The sequence below is a fragment of the Pituophis catenifer genome, unplaced genomic scaffold, assembly GCF_029215685.1.
Source record: "Pituophis catenifer annectens isolate HBS135680 unplaced genomic scaffold, rPitCat1.0.hap2 SCAF_2, whole genome shotgun sequence".
Taxonomy (NCBI): Eukaryota; Metazoa; Chordata; class Lepidosauria; order Squamata; family Colubridae; genus Pituophis; species Pituophis catenifer.
In genome coordinates, this window is record NW_027256882.1 from 164,767,400 (window position 1) to 164,784,126 (window position 16,727).

The 16,727-nt window shown below is 42.1% G+C and overlaps 1 protein-coding gene across 2 annotated transcripts in view; it reads right to left on the reverse strand.

Annotated features, from left to right (window-relative positions):
- Positions 1–16,727, reverse strand: part of RARG (retinoic acid receptor gamma) — a 99,781-nt gene that overhangs the window by 7,941 nt on the left and 75,113 nt on the right. For both annotated transcript variants that reach the window (XM_070934971.1, XM_070934972.1), the window contains exons 2-4: positions 13,278–13,426; positions 11,221–11,362; positions 1,525–1,685 (exon numbers count right to left, since the gene is read on the reverse strand). In XM_070934971.1, the coding sequence (XP_070791072.1) occupies positions 1,525–1,685; positions 11,221–11,362; positions 13,278–13,426 (452 nt within the window). The remainder of the gene's footprint in view (positions 1–1,524; positions 1,686–11,220; positions 11,363–13,277; positions 13,427–16,727) is intronic.

The window sequence follows — 16,727 nt, forward strand, 5'->3', positions numbered from 1 at the left end:
TTTGTATGATGTTATGAGAAGTATGGATTTGAAAATTAATCTGTCAAAGATGAAGGTATTTATGTGTGATAGGAAAAAAATGGAATGAATGGTTGCAAGTTACATATATGGCAAAAAACTTAAACAAGCAGATGAAGTCATGTACCTTAGTGAAGTTTTTGGTGAAGACAGAAAAATTGATGAGACAGAAAGACATAAATTTTAAGTGTAAATATAAAGGAAAGGTGACAACATGTGATATGCTATGAGAAATAAATGTTCTGTGAAAAATAAATGTTCTGTGACAATGAGAATGGCTATGTATAGTAATTTAATAGATCTTTATTTAATGAACTTAAGAGCCAAAGGATCAATTTTGCATTTAAATTTCACCTTCAAAATAAGGCATAAATACATTATTCCTGTGATTTGTCTGGATAAATGATATTTTATGTCATTTACATGCATAAGTACACAAATGATTACAATTACCCAAATGGCACGCAACATTATGTGTAAATTACGTATTATGTACACATCAATTACATCAATTTGGATTTAACAGACATTCAGATTTAGCAGACACTATTTCCCTCAAATGGTGTATTCAACTGAGGCTTTGTTATATATGGCTATGTTTTGCCTACTTCATTATATGAGACTAGGCCCTATCAGGAGAAAATAAAAAGGAAGTGAGGACTCTAAGAAATGCGTGTGTTGAAACCAGAAACAATGAGGTCAAGAATAAATGAATATTAAATGAATGTAATTTGAATACAAAAGTGAGAGAGCAATATGAAAAAAGTACATTGAGGTGGCTTGTAACAAAAAGGGAGCAATATGGATGGAATTGCAAAAATTGCAAGATTATAAAGGGAGCAAAACAGTTTGAGAGGAAAAGAAAGTGAAAAAGTTGGCTGAAATGGAACTGACAGGATTCTTCAAAAGAGAAAGCTGAGAATTTACGAAACAAAAGTCTGGGTATGGAATATTGTATGGGCATGCCTTTAATTTATTTGACTCGCTATTTCTTAATCTTTGCAACTCATGTTCTGCAAAACATTGCTGAAAGGGATCAGCATGATGGGACGGGTATGCATGTATAGATTATTGATTAATCTTGGACAAATAAGAAATAGTGCTTGATCTTTGGATACGGTTTCCCTTTTTCCTTTTGTCTTGCTATTCTGACCATTGTCCTATCTCCATGGCTGCCTTTTTATCAAGTTTTAAACTAACTAGAGTTAAAATTAACAGGTTTGTTCAGATTTCTGATGACAAAGCATGTTGTGGTGGTGTAAGATAGAAGCAAAGCTTCCAAATTCCTCCTTGTGGCTTAGCAGAGGATGGGGAGGAAAACATACAACCCAGGAGGCTTTCATTTTGTGGTTTCACAGCATAATGTGCTGCGAAACAAAATATTAAGTCCCACAACTCAGACGTGACTCTGTGGGTTCAGCCAAGGCTAGAAGTACCCAGGGCCTTCTAATGCGCCCTGCACTTTAGAGTGATTACGTTCGCAAAAGAGTAGGTTGCAGTCATTACCGTGGTATATTTGCCCAACTGGCAAAGAGATGGGAAGGTTTCCTGATGAGCTTTGCTGACCTTCTGGATGAGCTCTTCCAGTTCAGGTGTCATTTCGTAGCTATCTACCACCACTTCCTCTTTCACATCTTTTTTCTTCTTATTGCGGTCATTCCTCACAGCTGAAAGAGGAGAGAGAGAGAGCAAAAGTGATGGAAAAGGATATTTTTAATTGACCGTATCAATTTCCTTCAAGGGAAGGTTTTAATTTATGGTATATCTCCAGAAAAGGCCATGGAGGGTAACGGCTGAAATGTTACCATTGACTTAGGCAATACAGTAAAAATGGAAATACTGGATAGACTCTTAAAACAGCAGTCCCCACAATCCCTGGGCTACTGACTGGTATCGATCCTTGACCCATTAGAAACCGGATAGTAGAAGCAGTGGATGAGTGCGCGAAGCTTCATTTGTGCATGCGCAGGAACTAGGTTGCACATGCAAAACCATACCCTCTCTGCCACCGCTACTGTTGCCAGTCCGTGGAGATTGGGGACTGCTGTTCTAAGACTTCTCTTCCCCAGAAGACCCCAGAGTAATGCCTACAATCCAGATCTTCCATCTCTTTGAAGGAAATGAAAGCAGGAGAAAGGCAACCCAGAGTACTACTCTGTGGCTGCTTTGAACTTCAATTCCCATCAGATCCAGCCAGCAAAGCCATTGGCAAGATTTGTGGGAGCCATAATCCAAAACATCTGGAGGGCACAAAGTGGCCTGATGATCCTCCTACAAAATATCTTCAGACGGCTTGCCAACTCTTTGGTTTTTTTTTTCCTCCTACAGACTGACCTTCTCTCTTAAGCCTCAACTGCTGTATTGCTTTGTTTAAGATTATCACATCTGGGCTGTAAAAATCCAGGGAACCGCTAAATGACAACAAAGGGTTAGAGACAATGAAGACAGCTGATAGTTTGAACCAGTGGTGAAATCCAAATTTTTTTACTACCGGTTCTGTGGGCGTGGCTTGGTGGACATGGTGTGGCTTGGTGGGCATTGCAGGGGAAGGATACTGCAAAATCCCCATTCCCTCCCCACTCCTGGGGGAAGGATATTGCAAAATCTCCATTCCCACCCCACTCTGGGGCCAGCCAGAGGTGGCATTTGCCGGTTCTCTGAGCTACTCAAAATTTCCGCTACCGGTTCTCCAGAACCTGTCAGAACCTGCTGGATTTCACCCCTGGTATGAACCTCTAAAGGAACAGGCAGACAGCTGCATTTAAATGTACTCTGCTTGTCTTTCTGATGAAAAGAAAAGAATAACAGCTTCAAATTGGTTCCTCTGATTGCTGAGTCTGAATCTGCTGTGGTTACAAGGATGGCAACTGTTGCTTCCCTTACGGTATTAATGGGACAACTTTCCCTTCTGACTTAGAGCAGCAGGAAAACAACCATTAATCACTTTTCCTAATATGGGACAGAGTGGATTTGGGCAAGTCCGGGTGCACGGTCTGGAATGGTATGCTTAGCCACCTGTCAAATTGCTCAACAGGTACAGGGTGGGTGGGTGTCTGCCTGGCTATTTTGGGAAAACAAATTCCTAGATAGTGTTGAGAAACTGGCCCAGAGAAGATTATGGGATGCAGCAGGAGGAAATGACTGACAAGCTAACACCAGCCTCAATTTACAGAAATAGCAGTATTGGCAATGAGTCCCCTTCTGCCTTTCTGGCAAAGAAAACCTGGATATAGCCCATGGATGCACCTAGAGCTAGAATGCAGGGAATAAAGTGAGGGAATGGGACAACTAGCTAGAGCCAACTCATCACGGCCAACACACCACGGGACAACTCATTGGGGGACAATGTAACAGTTCTATTTAATTATTTAAAATAAATAAAAATATTTAAATTTTGCCATTTCACATTTTATTCTGTTTCTCCTTTTGCATCCTTTCTTTAATGATTCTATCCCACCATTTCTTTGATGTTAGTGTAACTCTTGTCCCGCAGCAAGTTATCTTGTGGTGAGTTAGCTGTGGTGAGTTGGCTGTGGCAGGTTGGTTATGGCAAGTTGGCCGTGGCGAATTGTCATAGACCCTAAAGTGATGCCCATCTCCTCATCCCCAATAATAAAAACAGTACAAAGTCCAACCATCAAAACCAAAAGTCCCTTCTTCGCACAATCAGCGGAGAACCTATAATGTGCCTGGTTGTGATGGAATCGACAACAACAAGAGCCCTGGTGCCGCAGTGGTCAGAATGCAGTATTGCAGGGGTGCCGGGGGTTCGATCCTCACTGGCTCAAGGTTGACTCAATCTTCCATCCTTCCGAGGTGGGTAAAATGAGGACCCAGATTGTTGTTAGGGACAATATGCTGACTCTGTAAACTACTTAGAGAGGGCTGTAAAGCACTCTGAAGCAGTATATAAGTCTAAGTGCGATTGCTATCAAATTGCAGAATATGGTTCTTTCTTTCTACTTTAAAGAAACCTTCTGGGGGGCACAGAATTAGTGCAAAGTATTGACCCTGTTTTTTTTTAAAAAAAAACCCACAGGTCTAAGTTTCTTTCAAAAGAGTATCAAGCTCCTGTTTGTAAGGAGCCCAAATAAGATCTGATAGTCACTTTGACATGTGCCAATCAAGCACTCTGTGGGCAAATGCCTCTCCCAATGACAAATTTCTTGTCTCTTTTGCAGCCCTGGCCAAAACAGCCATGCAGGTCAGTCTCCATCAACTGGATGAGGAAGAGCCTGCAAAGGGAGGCTGTGGGAGGATTGCCATCCTTTGCACTGCCAACAAACATGGCAACCTACACGGGTGTATGGAAGCTGGGCCCATCCCTCTCCATCAGCAAATCTTTCATTGATGAAGCATGCCAGAGCACATCCATCTCAAAAACTGTGTCCGGAGAAGAGGGAAAACACTATTTTAAAACTGGAACGGCTGGGCTGGGAATGAGACAAAAACAACTTGATGAGGGAATGCCGTTTTAAAAAAAAAAACAAACCCAGTTACCAGCAGATGTTCATGCCTTGGGTAGGGTGGTATGAGAGTAAACAGACTGAGGTATGCTCTCCATTCTCCTCCCAAAAGTATTATTGTACTCTAAACCACCTCAGACTATTTGTCCATCAAGCAGCAGTTCTCCAGGATTTCGACCAGATAATCTTTCCCATGACCTCTCTGAGCCTTTTTTTGGTTTGAAATGGGAGAGCTCAGGAATTTAAACTGGGATTGTCTGCATGCAAACAGCTCTGCCCAAATGCAGCAGTCCTTCATGTCAGACTCATAGTCACTTTACCATCCTTCTAGCGTTGCTTGACCCTTGAGGTTACTCTAAACAGTGCTCCTCAGGGAGAATTTTAACAAATGTAGCTTCTCCCATCGCTATACCTTGGACTACAGAAAAAACATCCAACCCCTTATCAATTACCCCATGCCATGCTCTTTTCTTTCTCTTTTTCAGCCTAATCATAGGTTTGAGATTCCAGATTCCACATCTCCCTAACCTCCAAGCCATGCGGTAAATTCTGCAATCCCAAAAACACGATCACAGAATTGTTCTGAGAATGGTGCTCAGTCAGAAGTAAACCAGAAGGACCAACTAAAGGGCTGGATAGAGAGCCATGGGGATGTTAGAGAGGTTGGAAAAGGATTGCTGTACCTCAGTTCACCCAACAAATAGAGCTGTTGCTTTCTCCAGCATGGAACAATATAACCAAGGTCAGAGTTTCTCCAATGGCAGGGCAAAACTCATATTTGATCATGTGGATCCACTGACCGAACAAAGTTCATTAAAAAATAACCTGCAAGGTAGGTTCTTAATTTCTCCTCACCCTAGATATAGCTTATTCCATGTCTGCAGACTCAAGCAAGACAAATCCAACCTTAAGTAGCATCCTACAAGTAGGAGTTTCAGGGCATTCTGTACTTTGTGGCAAGAGGTTCCGCTGTGTGATGGCAAAAACTGAGTAGTGTTGTCAAGCTCAAATAGGTTGGAGACTCTCAACAAGCCCTCCCTAGAAGAATATGTGGGACGTGCCAAATCTAATAGCTGAGATGATCCTGCAGGTACATGTAACACAAACTATGTGGGGCATTAATGATAACCAGCACTTTGAATTAGGCCTAGAAACAAATCAGTAACCTATACTGCAACTACAGCACCAGTTTTTCCTGACTCTCTATCTTCTATCAATGCCTAGTAGAAGAGCCATTACAGTTAGAGCCAATTAAAGTTCATGATTTGTCTTCAGAGGTAGTCCTGAAAAAATAACTTTGAGGAACTTTGAGGCGGAAGAGCCACAACCAAAACAACAATCTGATAAAAGAAATCTGATTCCGGCACAGAAAAATAATTTGAAAAAAAAAAAAAATGTCTCAGAGAAGATCCTCTCCAGTTCTCACAAAGATAAAGGGAGGGTGGAGATCAGTATATTTAGTCTTGCAACATTTTGTTAACCTTTTACTGTAATAAAGGTAATATTGGCATTCATAATTTTGGTTTCCTAGTTGACATCCGATTACCCAAATAAATTGAAGGAAAGAAACAGGAGAAAAGTGCACTACACAAGCTGTTTTGAACTTCCATACAAATGTCGGGGTATAAACCACCAATCAGCAATCAAATCACCGGCCAATGCTGGACAAAGCCTACCCAGACATTGTCTCTAAAAAGAATCATAAGTCTAGAAGGAACCCAAATTGTGGATCTACTCCTTTGCAGGGAGTGGAGTATGTGATCCCATCTATTTTTGGCAATTAGCAAGTCCATCTTACAGCATTTCGTCTGAGCTTGTTTTGACCTCTCCACACACTGAGTCAGATTTTGTTTAACCTAGCCACAATAAAGGTGGAATTTGACCAATGCAGAATCAAATGGAATTGTTCTCATGATTTAAAAAACCATTGCTTTCGCTGATTAAGCATAGTTACTTTAACTATCATTCAAGCCAATTGCACCTGAATGGTTGGGTTAATATAATTTGTAATTTGCTTAATTAGATCAATCATTTTTGGGGATTTGCACACTACAAAAAATCACTAACCAAAAGAGCTGGGTTCACACAACACAAAATCTAACCAGGTTAAGATTAACCATGCTGAGGATGCTTTAGGAATACAGCATTTAGATATGTAAGAGCTCTGGTTAAGCATGCCATGTGAACGCAACTGATGAGTGTTTGCTTAGAAATTGCCTCAGGTTCCATCATGCAAAAATAGTGAGGGATACCTAAAATAAACAGTCTCTGGTGATAATTTTAAACTTACCTCTCCCACACTGCTGGAGAGGAAAGAGAAAGAGAACAACAAACATGAATTAAGTCAAACCCATAATTGGGAAACTGATAGTAATTACTAATTTGCCGGAAAACATAGCAAGTATCCCAAATGGCATAAGAGCATTGCAATGCTTGAGTTTAGACTCTACAAGCATTTTACCAAAACTGTTTGGAATTATTCAAAATATTTCCAAGTTATTAACTACTTGGAAATATTTTACCTATCCTATTATATTTTAATTAGATATTGGGTTTCTGTACAGAAAGAGCTGCTAATGGGGGAAGTTTTATGTTGCAACCTCAATGCCATTGATAGAACAAGAGGCAAAGATGCATAACTAATCTACTCTTTGTGCTACTTTTAAAAATACGAATCGAATGATTAAACAGCATTGTACAGGACAGTCCTATAATGCCTCCAGTGTGCACGATGCCCTAAGAATAAATCTCATGAATGAAACAGGACTTGCATTTGAATTAAAAACAGATAGGAATGTATTCTTAGCCATTCTGTGCACGGTTATGAGAAGGGCAGGGATTTTAATCCAGTTTCTGCAGTGACACGAGCTGTCTTAAAAGGTCATTTAAAGGCACGGTGGTCATATGGATACCTTCCTTGAACAGGAAGGCAATAAGCAGCCATTTGTCTGGCCTCTATCCAAGGCTATCTACAGCTCCTCCAATGAACTGGGTTTCAGGGTGTCAAAAGGGGGACAGTTTCTGTGTTGCTGTCCCTGCTAGCTGCAAAATCTCAAAAGAAGAAGCCTGGATCTAGCGGCCTCTGGAGAAGGCATCCAGAGAGGGCTTCTTCTGCGTTGGCGCGTAGGGATGTTTTGCCCTCTCCTCCCTGCCTCTTCTCAACTGGGGTACCCTCCTTCCCCTTCTTCTGAATCCTGCCAATGCTCCTTCCTCGCTGAGCGCCCTGGGTTGCGTGTGCACTCTCGTCGGCCTGAGCCTTCTCAGGCTGCCCTTCCTGTTCACCCCTGGATAAAGCGCCAGGGATCTGGGAACAGGATACGCCAATCGGCAGGATATACACTTATAGCCGCAGTCAGCACAATACTGGGGGGGGGAGGAGGAGTGGAGCAGGGGGGGGGAGAGGCTGCCAGTCCAGGCAAACTGCTCTCTGGAGGGGGGCTTTGCATGCAGACAACACCACTCCACCGCCTTAGGGGAAGCACTCCCCCAATTTCTCCCTCTAGCTAGACTTTTTTTCCTCTCTCTTTCTCTCTCTCTCTTTTAACGAAAGGTGTGGCAGGCCACACGGTTTCAGAGAATGCAATCTATTTTAGCAGGGAGCCGTGTCCCATCCCGTGGTCCCAAGCCCCATCTGAGCCCTACATGGGATACAGAGGGAAAGGGGGAAAGGCCTGGGCTGGCTCGGATCCCTTCGGCCATCCGTTTCCTGTCTCTGCAGTGACAACCCATCGGGATAACATTCTTCTTCGTAGTTTCCCCCACCCTTGACACCACGCTCCCCTGGCCCCATCCTCTCTCTCTCTCTCTCTCTCTCCCCCTCCCTCCCTCCCCCCCTCTCCCTTTAAAGTGACAGGCCCTCGGAAATAAATCGCCAGGTTTGGAGACCTAGACGTTCCTAATTAGGGGCTCTTAAAGAGGCAATGATTAATGTGAGTCCTGACTAAGGCCAGGGCAAAGACGTGCCTAAGCAGTTGGGAGTAAAAGCAACAGCCGCTGAGAGGCACTCTGTCTTTGAAAAGGCCGGGTGTTTGACAGCCCTCTTAAAGGGGCAGCAGAGCACTCAGATTTGGCCTCCAAGGGATGCTGGTTTGTTTGTGGCTCCTCCATGATTTGGGGGGTGGGGGGTGGAATTATTTCCCCCACACCCAAAGTCCCTGCTCCCTAACCATTATGGAATATCAATATGGATTGTTGCTTTCTTAGCTCTTCCCACCCCATCCAGAAGGGGAAAATTGCGATCATCGACGATTGTTTCTGAAAAGCCACATGTGTCTTTTCAGTTTGCAGCATTTTTGTTCAAGGGAAAATCCATTTGAAAGCAGCGCCATAGAAGAAAAATATGTTATGGAGAAACCAGATATAAAAAGCAGATGGCTGCCCAGGAGGAACCAAAGATCCCTGGGAAAAATTTGTGTGAATTCTCTTAGGTGCGTCTATGACTGGATCGCACCAACATGGCTTTTGCTAATAAGCATAAAAATTGGGTATCCATTGTGAGTAAAGCTATGCTGGCCAGCAGAGCAACCCTGCAGGAGAATCAGATGCACAAGATGTTATTTAAAATAATGTGATTTTAGGCCTTGGAATACATGAAATAAATGTGCACCTCTAATTACATCTGTAAATGTTTGCACATAGATATGGTTTGCTGTTGGACACACTAGTGCCTGTCATATTGTGTTAAATAGTTTATGTCCATGTCCTGAAGGAACATTTAAAAAAATCTGTTTAGGCATAGCAATAAACATTTAAATGAATATTTATGGAATATCTACAAGGGATATATGAAGCAATTAAGTAAGTATAGTCCCTATACAAAGTGTCTTCAAGTGACAACCGTAAATTTAGTGATTGTTCGAAGTTACAAGAGTACTGAAAAAAACCCTGATTTATGACCATTTTTCACACTTATGACCATTGGAGCTTCTACGTGATCAAAATTCTCATGCTTGGCAACTGACTCATATTTATGACGGTTGCAGTGTCCCAGATTCACTTAACAACAGTGTTACTGACTTAATAAGTGCGGTGATTCGCTCAACAACTATGGCAAGAAAGGTCATATAATGGGAAAAAACTCACCTAACAACTCTTTCGTTTAGCAATAGAAATTTGGGGCTCAACTGTGATCATAGGTCAAGGACTAACCTGTATTTTAGTTTCCAAAGCAGATGTGGTCAGGTCAAGTAGTGCATAGTGATTGCTCTTAAGGCAGTTGTTTCTCAACGTTGGTGACTTTAAGATGTGTGGACTTCAACTCCCAGAATTCTTCAGCCAGCATGCTGGCTAGAGAATTCTGGGAGTTGAAGTCCATACGTCTTAAAGTCAACAGGGTTGAGAAACTCTGCTCTAAAAATCCACATCCTCCCTGCTTTTTTTCCTTTGTTGATCCATCCCAGTCTCCTTTGCTATCATTTATGGTCTCCCAATCTGCAAGTTTCCAACCGGCATCTGGATAGTCATGGCAGCAATAGCAATAGCAATAGCACATAGACTTACATACCACTTCACAGTGTTTTATAGCCCTCTCTAAGTGGTTTACAGGATCAGCCTATTGCCCCCAACAATCTCGGTCCTCATTTTACCAATCACAGAAGGATGGAAGGTTGAGTCAACCTTCAGCCGGTGAGACTCGAACGGCTGAACTGCTGGCAGTCAGCAGAAATAACCTATAGTACTGCATTCTAACCACTGTGCCACCACGGCTCTATAGACAGTTCTATAGGTAGGAAAATGAATGTTGGACTGGAGAAACCACTGGTCTGAGGAACGCCAGCAGTTTAACTTTCTATTTTCCAATCTATAGAGCCGTGATGGTGCAGTGATTAGAATGGGGTATTACAGGCTACTTCTGCTGACTGCCAGCTGCCACCAGTTCAGCAGTTCGATTCTGACTGGCTCAAGGTTGATGCAGTCTTCCACCTTGAGGTCGGTAAAATGAGGACCCAGATTATTGGGGGCAATAGGCTGACTTTGTAAACTGCTTAGAGACGGCTGGAAAGCACTGTGAAGCAGTATATAAGTCTAAATGTTATTGCTATTGCTATCTTGGTCTCTTTTATGCCCTATTTGACTCTAAGCACTGACATGTTCCTGCTGCTTCCCTTTAAGCTTTTAGATTCCCGCATTCAAAAGCCATTTCTTTCAGAAGTAGAAACATACAGTAGCTTTATAACGAAGAAAGGAGAATATATGTGTCCCAGGATAATGTTGCAGGATCTAATCTGGGTCGGTCACCGGAACCAGAGCAGTGGTGTGTTTCCCCCAGTTTGCACAGGTTCTGTAGAATCGATAGTAAAACTGGCGGGAGGCTCCGCCCACCGACACTGACGTCATCAAAATGCTTCTGTGCATGTGCGCGGCCCCGCTGCGAACCGGTAGTAAAGGTAAGTAGAATCCACCCCTGAACCAGAAGTTTCATCTTCCAAGCTTTTGGACTCGTGTTGGGGCCCATCTTCAGCTATATATTTCCAGGGTAGTAGCTTGCAGTTAAGCCTATGCCTCACTCTCAGGATTTTATTCAGCTTACACCTACATTGTGTGCACCTCAGCAATATTTAACAGGGGTAAACCCTTTGGCATTAGCTTTGTACCAACCCCTAGAAGTTATAAACCAGCCTTCCCAAAACTGTTCTTTGTGGTCTCTACAAATACTGAGATTTGAGTTTTACAGATATGGAAGTTACAAGATCCTGTAAAAGGGATTTACCATTCAAACTCTCATGGAAGGACTCACCTTCTTTGGACATGCCAACCTCAAAGCACTTCTGTAGGCGACAATACTGGCAGCGGTTGCGAGTAACCTTGTTAATCTGACAGTTCTTGTCTCGGTGGCAAGTATAGACCATGTTTTTCTGAATACTTCGGCGAAAGAAGCCCTAAAAATCATAGAGAGAAGAGTTACAAGTGAGCAGGAGGCTTGAGGTGGAAGACTGGCATGGACACAGTTTACAGCAATGCTCTCAAGCAAGACTCTTTCCTAATGCCAGTTCAAGCAGTCCTAAATCATGGCTTGCTTTAAGCACAGTTCACCTGAATGAACTGAATACAGTAATTGACTGGGTCCTTACAATCCATTAAAGTGTAAACATGGTTTATCAATCATAATGACTCCATTCATGCCGAACACTCTCCCCAAATCAAGGCACATTCAGGTTTAGCCCAGCAGGAGCAACCAGTCACTGTTTCACTTGGGGGCTCCTGTTTATAGAAGTTTATTTAGTGCAAGATAAAGGCATCCTCTGGCTATTTTGAACTATAGTGCCCACAATGCCTTTTATTTGGCCTGGCTCATTGGAGCTTTGGAATGTTGTAATTCAGCAACTCTTGAATGGAACATCTTATTTCTTACCAACAAAGCCTTATGGTCTGCTATTTGATTAAATCTTGGATTCTGAATTATGATCTGCAACAATGCGACCAGCTGTCTCACGGTAGGCCAGATTATTAGCCATTCTTCCTTAGTACTGTCTTCTCCCACACGCATCACCTCCATAACATGCTCAGGCAGGATAAACTCTGTGAGGGTGTGGTGCTACATGGCCCTTTTATAAGACAGCAATTTCATTGATTCAGGTCCTTCCATATACTTCCTATAATGCAACTCCAGTGGCCCCAATCAGAATTAATAAATACTGGAGTTCATGAACAATTGTAGACCAAGGTTTTTGAACAGCACTGAGTTGCTGAGCACTGATATAGGAGCTAGAAAGCATGAATCCAGGAAGTTCAGAATCCAATATTCAGAATTCTTTAACTATGACACATAATTGGGTGAGTTTAGGCAAACTACTTTCCCTTGGAACTATCTGCCGTACTGGGATGATTATACCGCACAGCCTGTTTTAGAGAAGCACTACCAAATATTACTGAAATAATATTACAGTATATTAAAGATGCTAATTATTAGGATCCTAGAGATTATACTTGGAAACTGATCAGTGCAAACAGTTCCAACAACAAGAAGACAAATATAATTATCCTGTTCCAGTGACAGTACTAGATTATCAATGGGATGTAGTGGTTAAAGCATCAGACTAGAAACAGCAAGATGGGGAATTCTAGTTCCACCTTTGGCACAAAGCCAGCTGAATGACTTTAGGTCAGTCATTCTCTCTCAGCTCTGGGAATGAGGCAAGGGGCAAACCACCTCTGAAATCTTGCCAAGAAAACTGCAGGACTAGTCCAGGCAATTGCCAGGAGTCAGCACTAATTTGAAGGTATTAAAAAAAATAAATAGTGCCAATACTCCAAAGTGAAATCCAACACATCTGGGAGGACATCCAGTTTCTGCCTGGAATTATGCAGATATGTTAAGTGTACCCTTACAATCCAGCTACTGACCTCAGAAACCCTTGGCTGGTCAGAAAATCTGGGTGGCCTTCAACAGCTCAGCTCTCTGATATTATTCAAAGGCCTTGTAGATTTCTGTGCTGAAAACGTAGGTGGAATTTTCTGCAGCAAACAAACTTCAGATTCCACCAGTGGACTGAAGGATGCAAATCAGTATACATTTGCTTGTTTTGCACATTTCATCTTGCTTGCATAATCTGCTTTGGGTGTTGGCACGCGGCAACTTGGAATTCCCTGCTGTAACATTCTTTGCCAGAGGAAGGAGGTCTGGGTGAAGTAGCCAACCACACCCTCCTAGCTGAACAGAGGCAGGAGTCCTGATGCCTGCCTGAACTCAGGATGTGTACTGTGGAGGCCAAGAGGGTGGGCGATTGGGAAATGCAACCCTCCACCTCAGAAACGGGGAAGAAGATGGCGATTCAGGACCGTCCCTTCACTTACCTTGCAGCCCTCACAGGAGCTGACCCCATAATGGTAGCCAGAGGACTTGTCATTGCAGACGAAACAAGGCTTGTAGACTCGTGGGGGTGGGGGTGGAGAAGGGGAGCTGGGTACCATCTCCTCAGAACTTGTACTCTGGGTCTCCACCGCTGTAGAAGGGAAACAAGAAGACACGAGAGATAGATTTAGATTTTCTACGGGTGTGTGTCAGAAAGAGAGCACAAGTAAGTGACAATGGTTTTTTTTTTTTTTCCTAATTAGAAAAATAGATAAAAATCAAAACTCCTAGTCCAACACTTAAGGGGAACATAAAAGGACAATGAAAGAGAATAAAAGAATTAAACTTGGAAGATGTCATGTTACAGGCATGGTTGAGTCTTTTCTCTTTCTTTTAGCACGCAGCATGGAGTTGCATCTGTCTCTGTTCGGCCAGAGAGCATGGAGATCTAGGAAAAGATGAGTGGAGGAAATCATTTAGTGATCATTCAAAGTTACAAGGGCACTGGAAAAAAGTGACTTATGACCATTTTGCACAGTTACGATCTTTGCAGCGTCCTCATGATCATGTGATCAAAATTCAGATGCTTGGCAGCTGGTTCGTATTTATGACCGTTGCTGTGTCCCAAGGTCTTGTGATCCCCTTTTGTGACCTTCTGACAACCAAAGTCAACGGGGAAGCCAGATTCACTTAACAACCATGTTACTAACTCATCAACTGCAGTGATTCACTTAACAACTGAGGCTGGAAAGGTCGTAAAAAGGAGCAAAACTCACTTAACAAATGTCTCACTTAACAACATAAACTTTGGGCTCAATTGTGGTCGTAAGTTGAGGACTACCTGCATTAATAGGACTGTGTGTCAAAAGGGATGCTCTTCTCAAATCTATCTGGATGTATTGAATAATGGATGTTGGCACAAAAATCCATCATTTACCTATAAAAGTTACCAGACTCCTTCTAACTAAACATTAGTGACATCTGAGCTGGCAGATGTCCTGAAGTCGTGGTGGATTCCTCCATGAATATGTCAACCCAAGGCTCAGCTACTGCCTATAAGCCCAATTTGATGCTTGAAATAATTAGGAAGTGAATTGAAAATAGAACTATTGATAATAATAATAATGCTCCTATACAAATCTACGGAGACACCCTATTTTTGAGTAGTGTGTAATCTTTATCCCTTAAGAAGGCTTTTACAGAATTAAGAAAAAAGGTACAAAACAGGACAACCAAAATGATTAGAGAACTGTGTTAGTTCCACTTCAAGAAAAAATGGCATTCCAAATAGGGAGGCTGGGAGACATACATATCATAGAGTGGTATCAAATATAGTATGACATGGATGGAGAGAAATTTTTCTTATAAAGTTAAAATTCAGTGCCAGCACTGAAACAAAATGTAGGAAAGCTCAGGATCAGCAGGAAAAAAAATGTAGTTTTTTATACATCACCTAGTTAAACTATAGAATCTGCTGCCAGCAGCTGTAATAATAGCAGTCAATATGGCCCATTTTAAGAGGGAATTGGACAAGAGCCTTGGTAGTACAGGGGTTTAAGGCACCCTGTTATTAAGCTGGTTATTAAGACCAGATGCCTGCAATTACTGCAGGGTTCGAATCTCGCCAGGCTCAAGGTTGACTCAGCCTTCCATCCTTTCTAAGGTAGGTGAAATGAGGACCCAGTTTGTGGGGGCAATAAGCTGACTTTGTATAAATATACAAAAGGATGAAGGCTATTGCTGAGCACATTGTAAGCCGCCCTGAGTCTTCGGAGAAAGGCGGCATATAAATCAAATTAAAAAAAAAAAAAAGATCATGGAAGATTATGATAAATGGCTACTAAGACGGTTAATTATTCTCAAATAATAGGCATGTTCATTGGTTGTTGTGAAGCAAGGGTGAAGTCTAAACGTGTAAGCTTCCCAAATGCATCCAGTTGGCTGTTGCATAACTAATTACAGGTAGTCCTCAACTTACAACAGTTCATTTAAATGACAATTCAAAGTTACAATGGCAGTGAAGAAAAGTGAGTTATGTCTGCTTTTCACACTAAGACCATTGCAGCATACTCATTATCAAAATTCAGACACTTGGCAACTGACTCATATTTATGATGGTTTCAGTGTCCTGGGGTCATGGGATTAGCTTTTGCAATCTCCTGACAGGCAAAACCAATGGGGAAGGCAGATTCACTTAACAACCTTGTTACTAACAACAACTGCAGTGATTCACTTAACAACTGTAGCAAGAAAGATCATAAAATGGGGCAAAATTAACAAGCGTCTCACTAAACAACAAAAGTGCCTCGCTTAACAACAAAAATGTTGGGCTCAATTGTGGTCATAAGTCGAGGACTACCTGTAATACCCTACATTTATATAGGAAGTTTCATCTCTGCCATTCTAACTTCAAGAACTGAAGGCGATATGTGTGTCTCATTCTCGTGAGTGCTCATTCTCTGAGCCACAAACTCACCAACTATCTTTTAGCCTAATTTATTGTATGATACCTGGCTGCTTGGGTAATTTACACTTCAAGTGTAGAATTCAGAGGTGGGTTTCAGCAGGTTCTGACCAGTTCTGGAGAACCGGTAGCAGAAATTTTGACTGGCCCCACCCCATCTTTTCTCTGCCTCCAGAGTCCCAGCTGATCGGGAGGAAATGGGGATTGTGCAGTAACCTTCCCCTGGAGTGGGGTGGGAATGGGGATTTTACAGTATCCTTCTCCTGCCATGCCCACCAAGCCACGCCCACCAAGCCATGCCACACCCATCAAGCCACACCCACAGAATCGTTAGTAAAAAAAAAAATTAATCCCACCACTGGTGTAGATACTGTGAACATGCAGGCAGTTATAGAATCTGAGTCTGCAAATGGCCATAGCAATTGTATTCATGGGATTTGTAACTCAAAGTAGGCTGCTCAGCCCTCTAGTTAGCTTATTATAGCTATTTTACTAAAACAAATTTAAAAAAAAACCCCAGTCTGAATAACTCACAAAATAGATCTCCCCACATTTCAGGTCTATCCCATTTGGTTTCCTCTAATCATGCACAGGGAAAAGTATTGAAAAGAATTTGCTCCCGCCTACTAAGTCATAAGCCATGGATTTCAAACCAAACGGCTGAGTTCATACATGACACTAAATTAACATTGATCCAATCGTGTACTTCTTTTTTTTTCTTTTTTTGCTTCACGCAGAAATCCAACCCCAATGAAGTCAATGTTCTTTTGGAGTTCAGGCTGTTCTCATTTCAATGTACAGATGAGGAAAGTGAAGATGAATTAACATCACTTGCAAAAGGCCACATCGAGGTTGAAGACAGTCTGGAATTTCAATATTCCTGGACCACATTCAGCATTTTAGGACAGGAGAGCATAAATATATTTCAGGAAGAAATCAACCAATAACTGGAGGTTAAATGATTTGTCCAGACTTAGGAGGAGTTGGG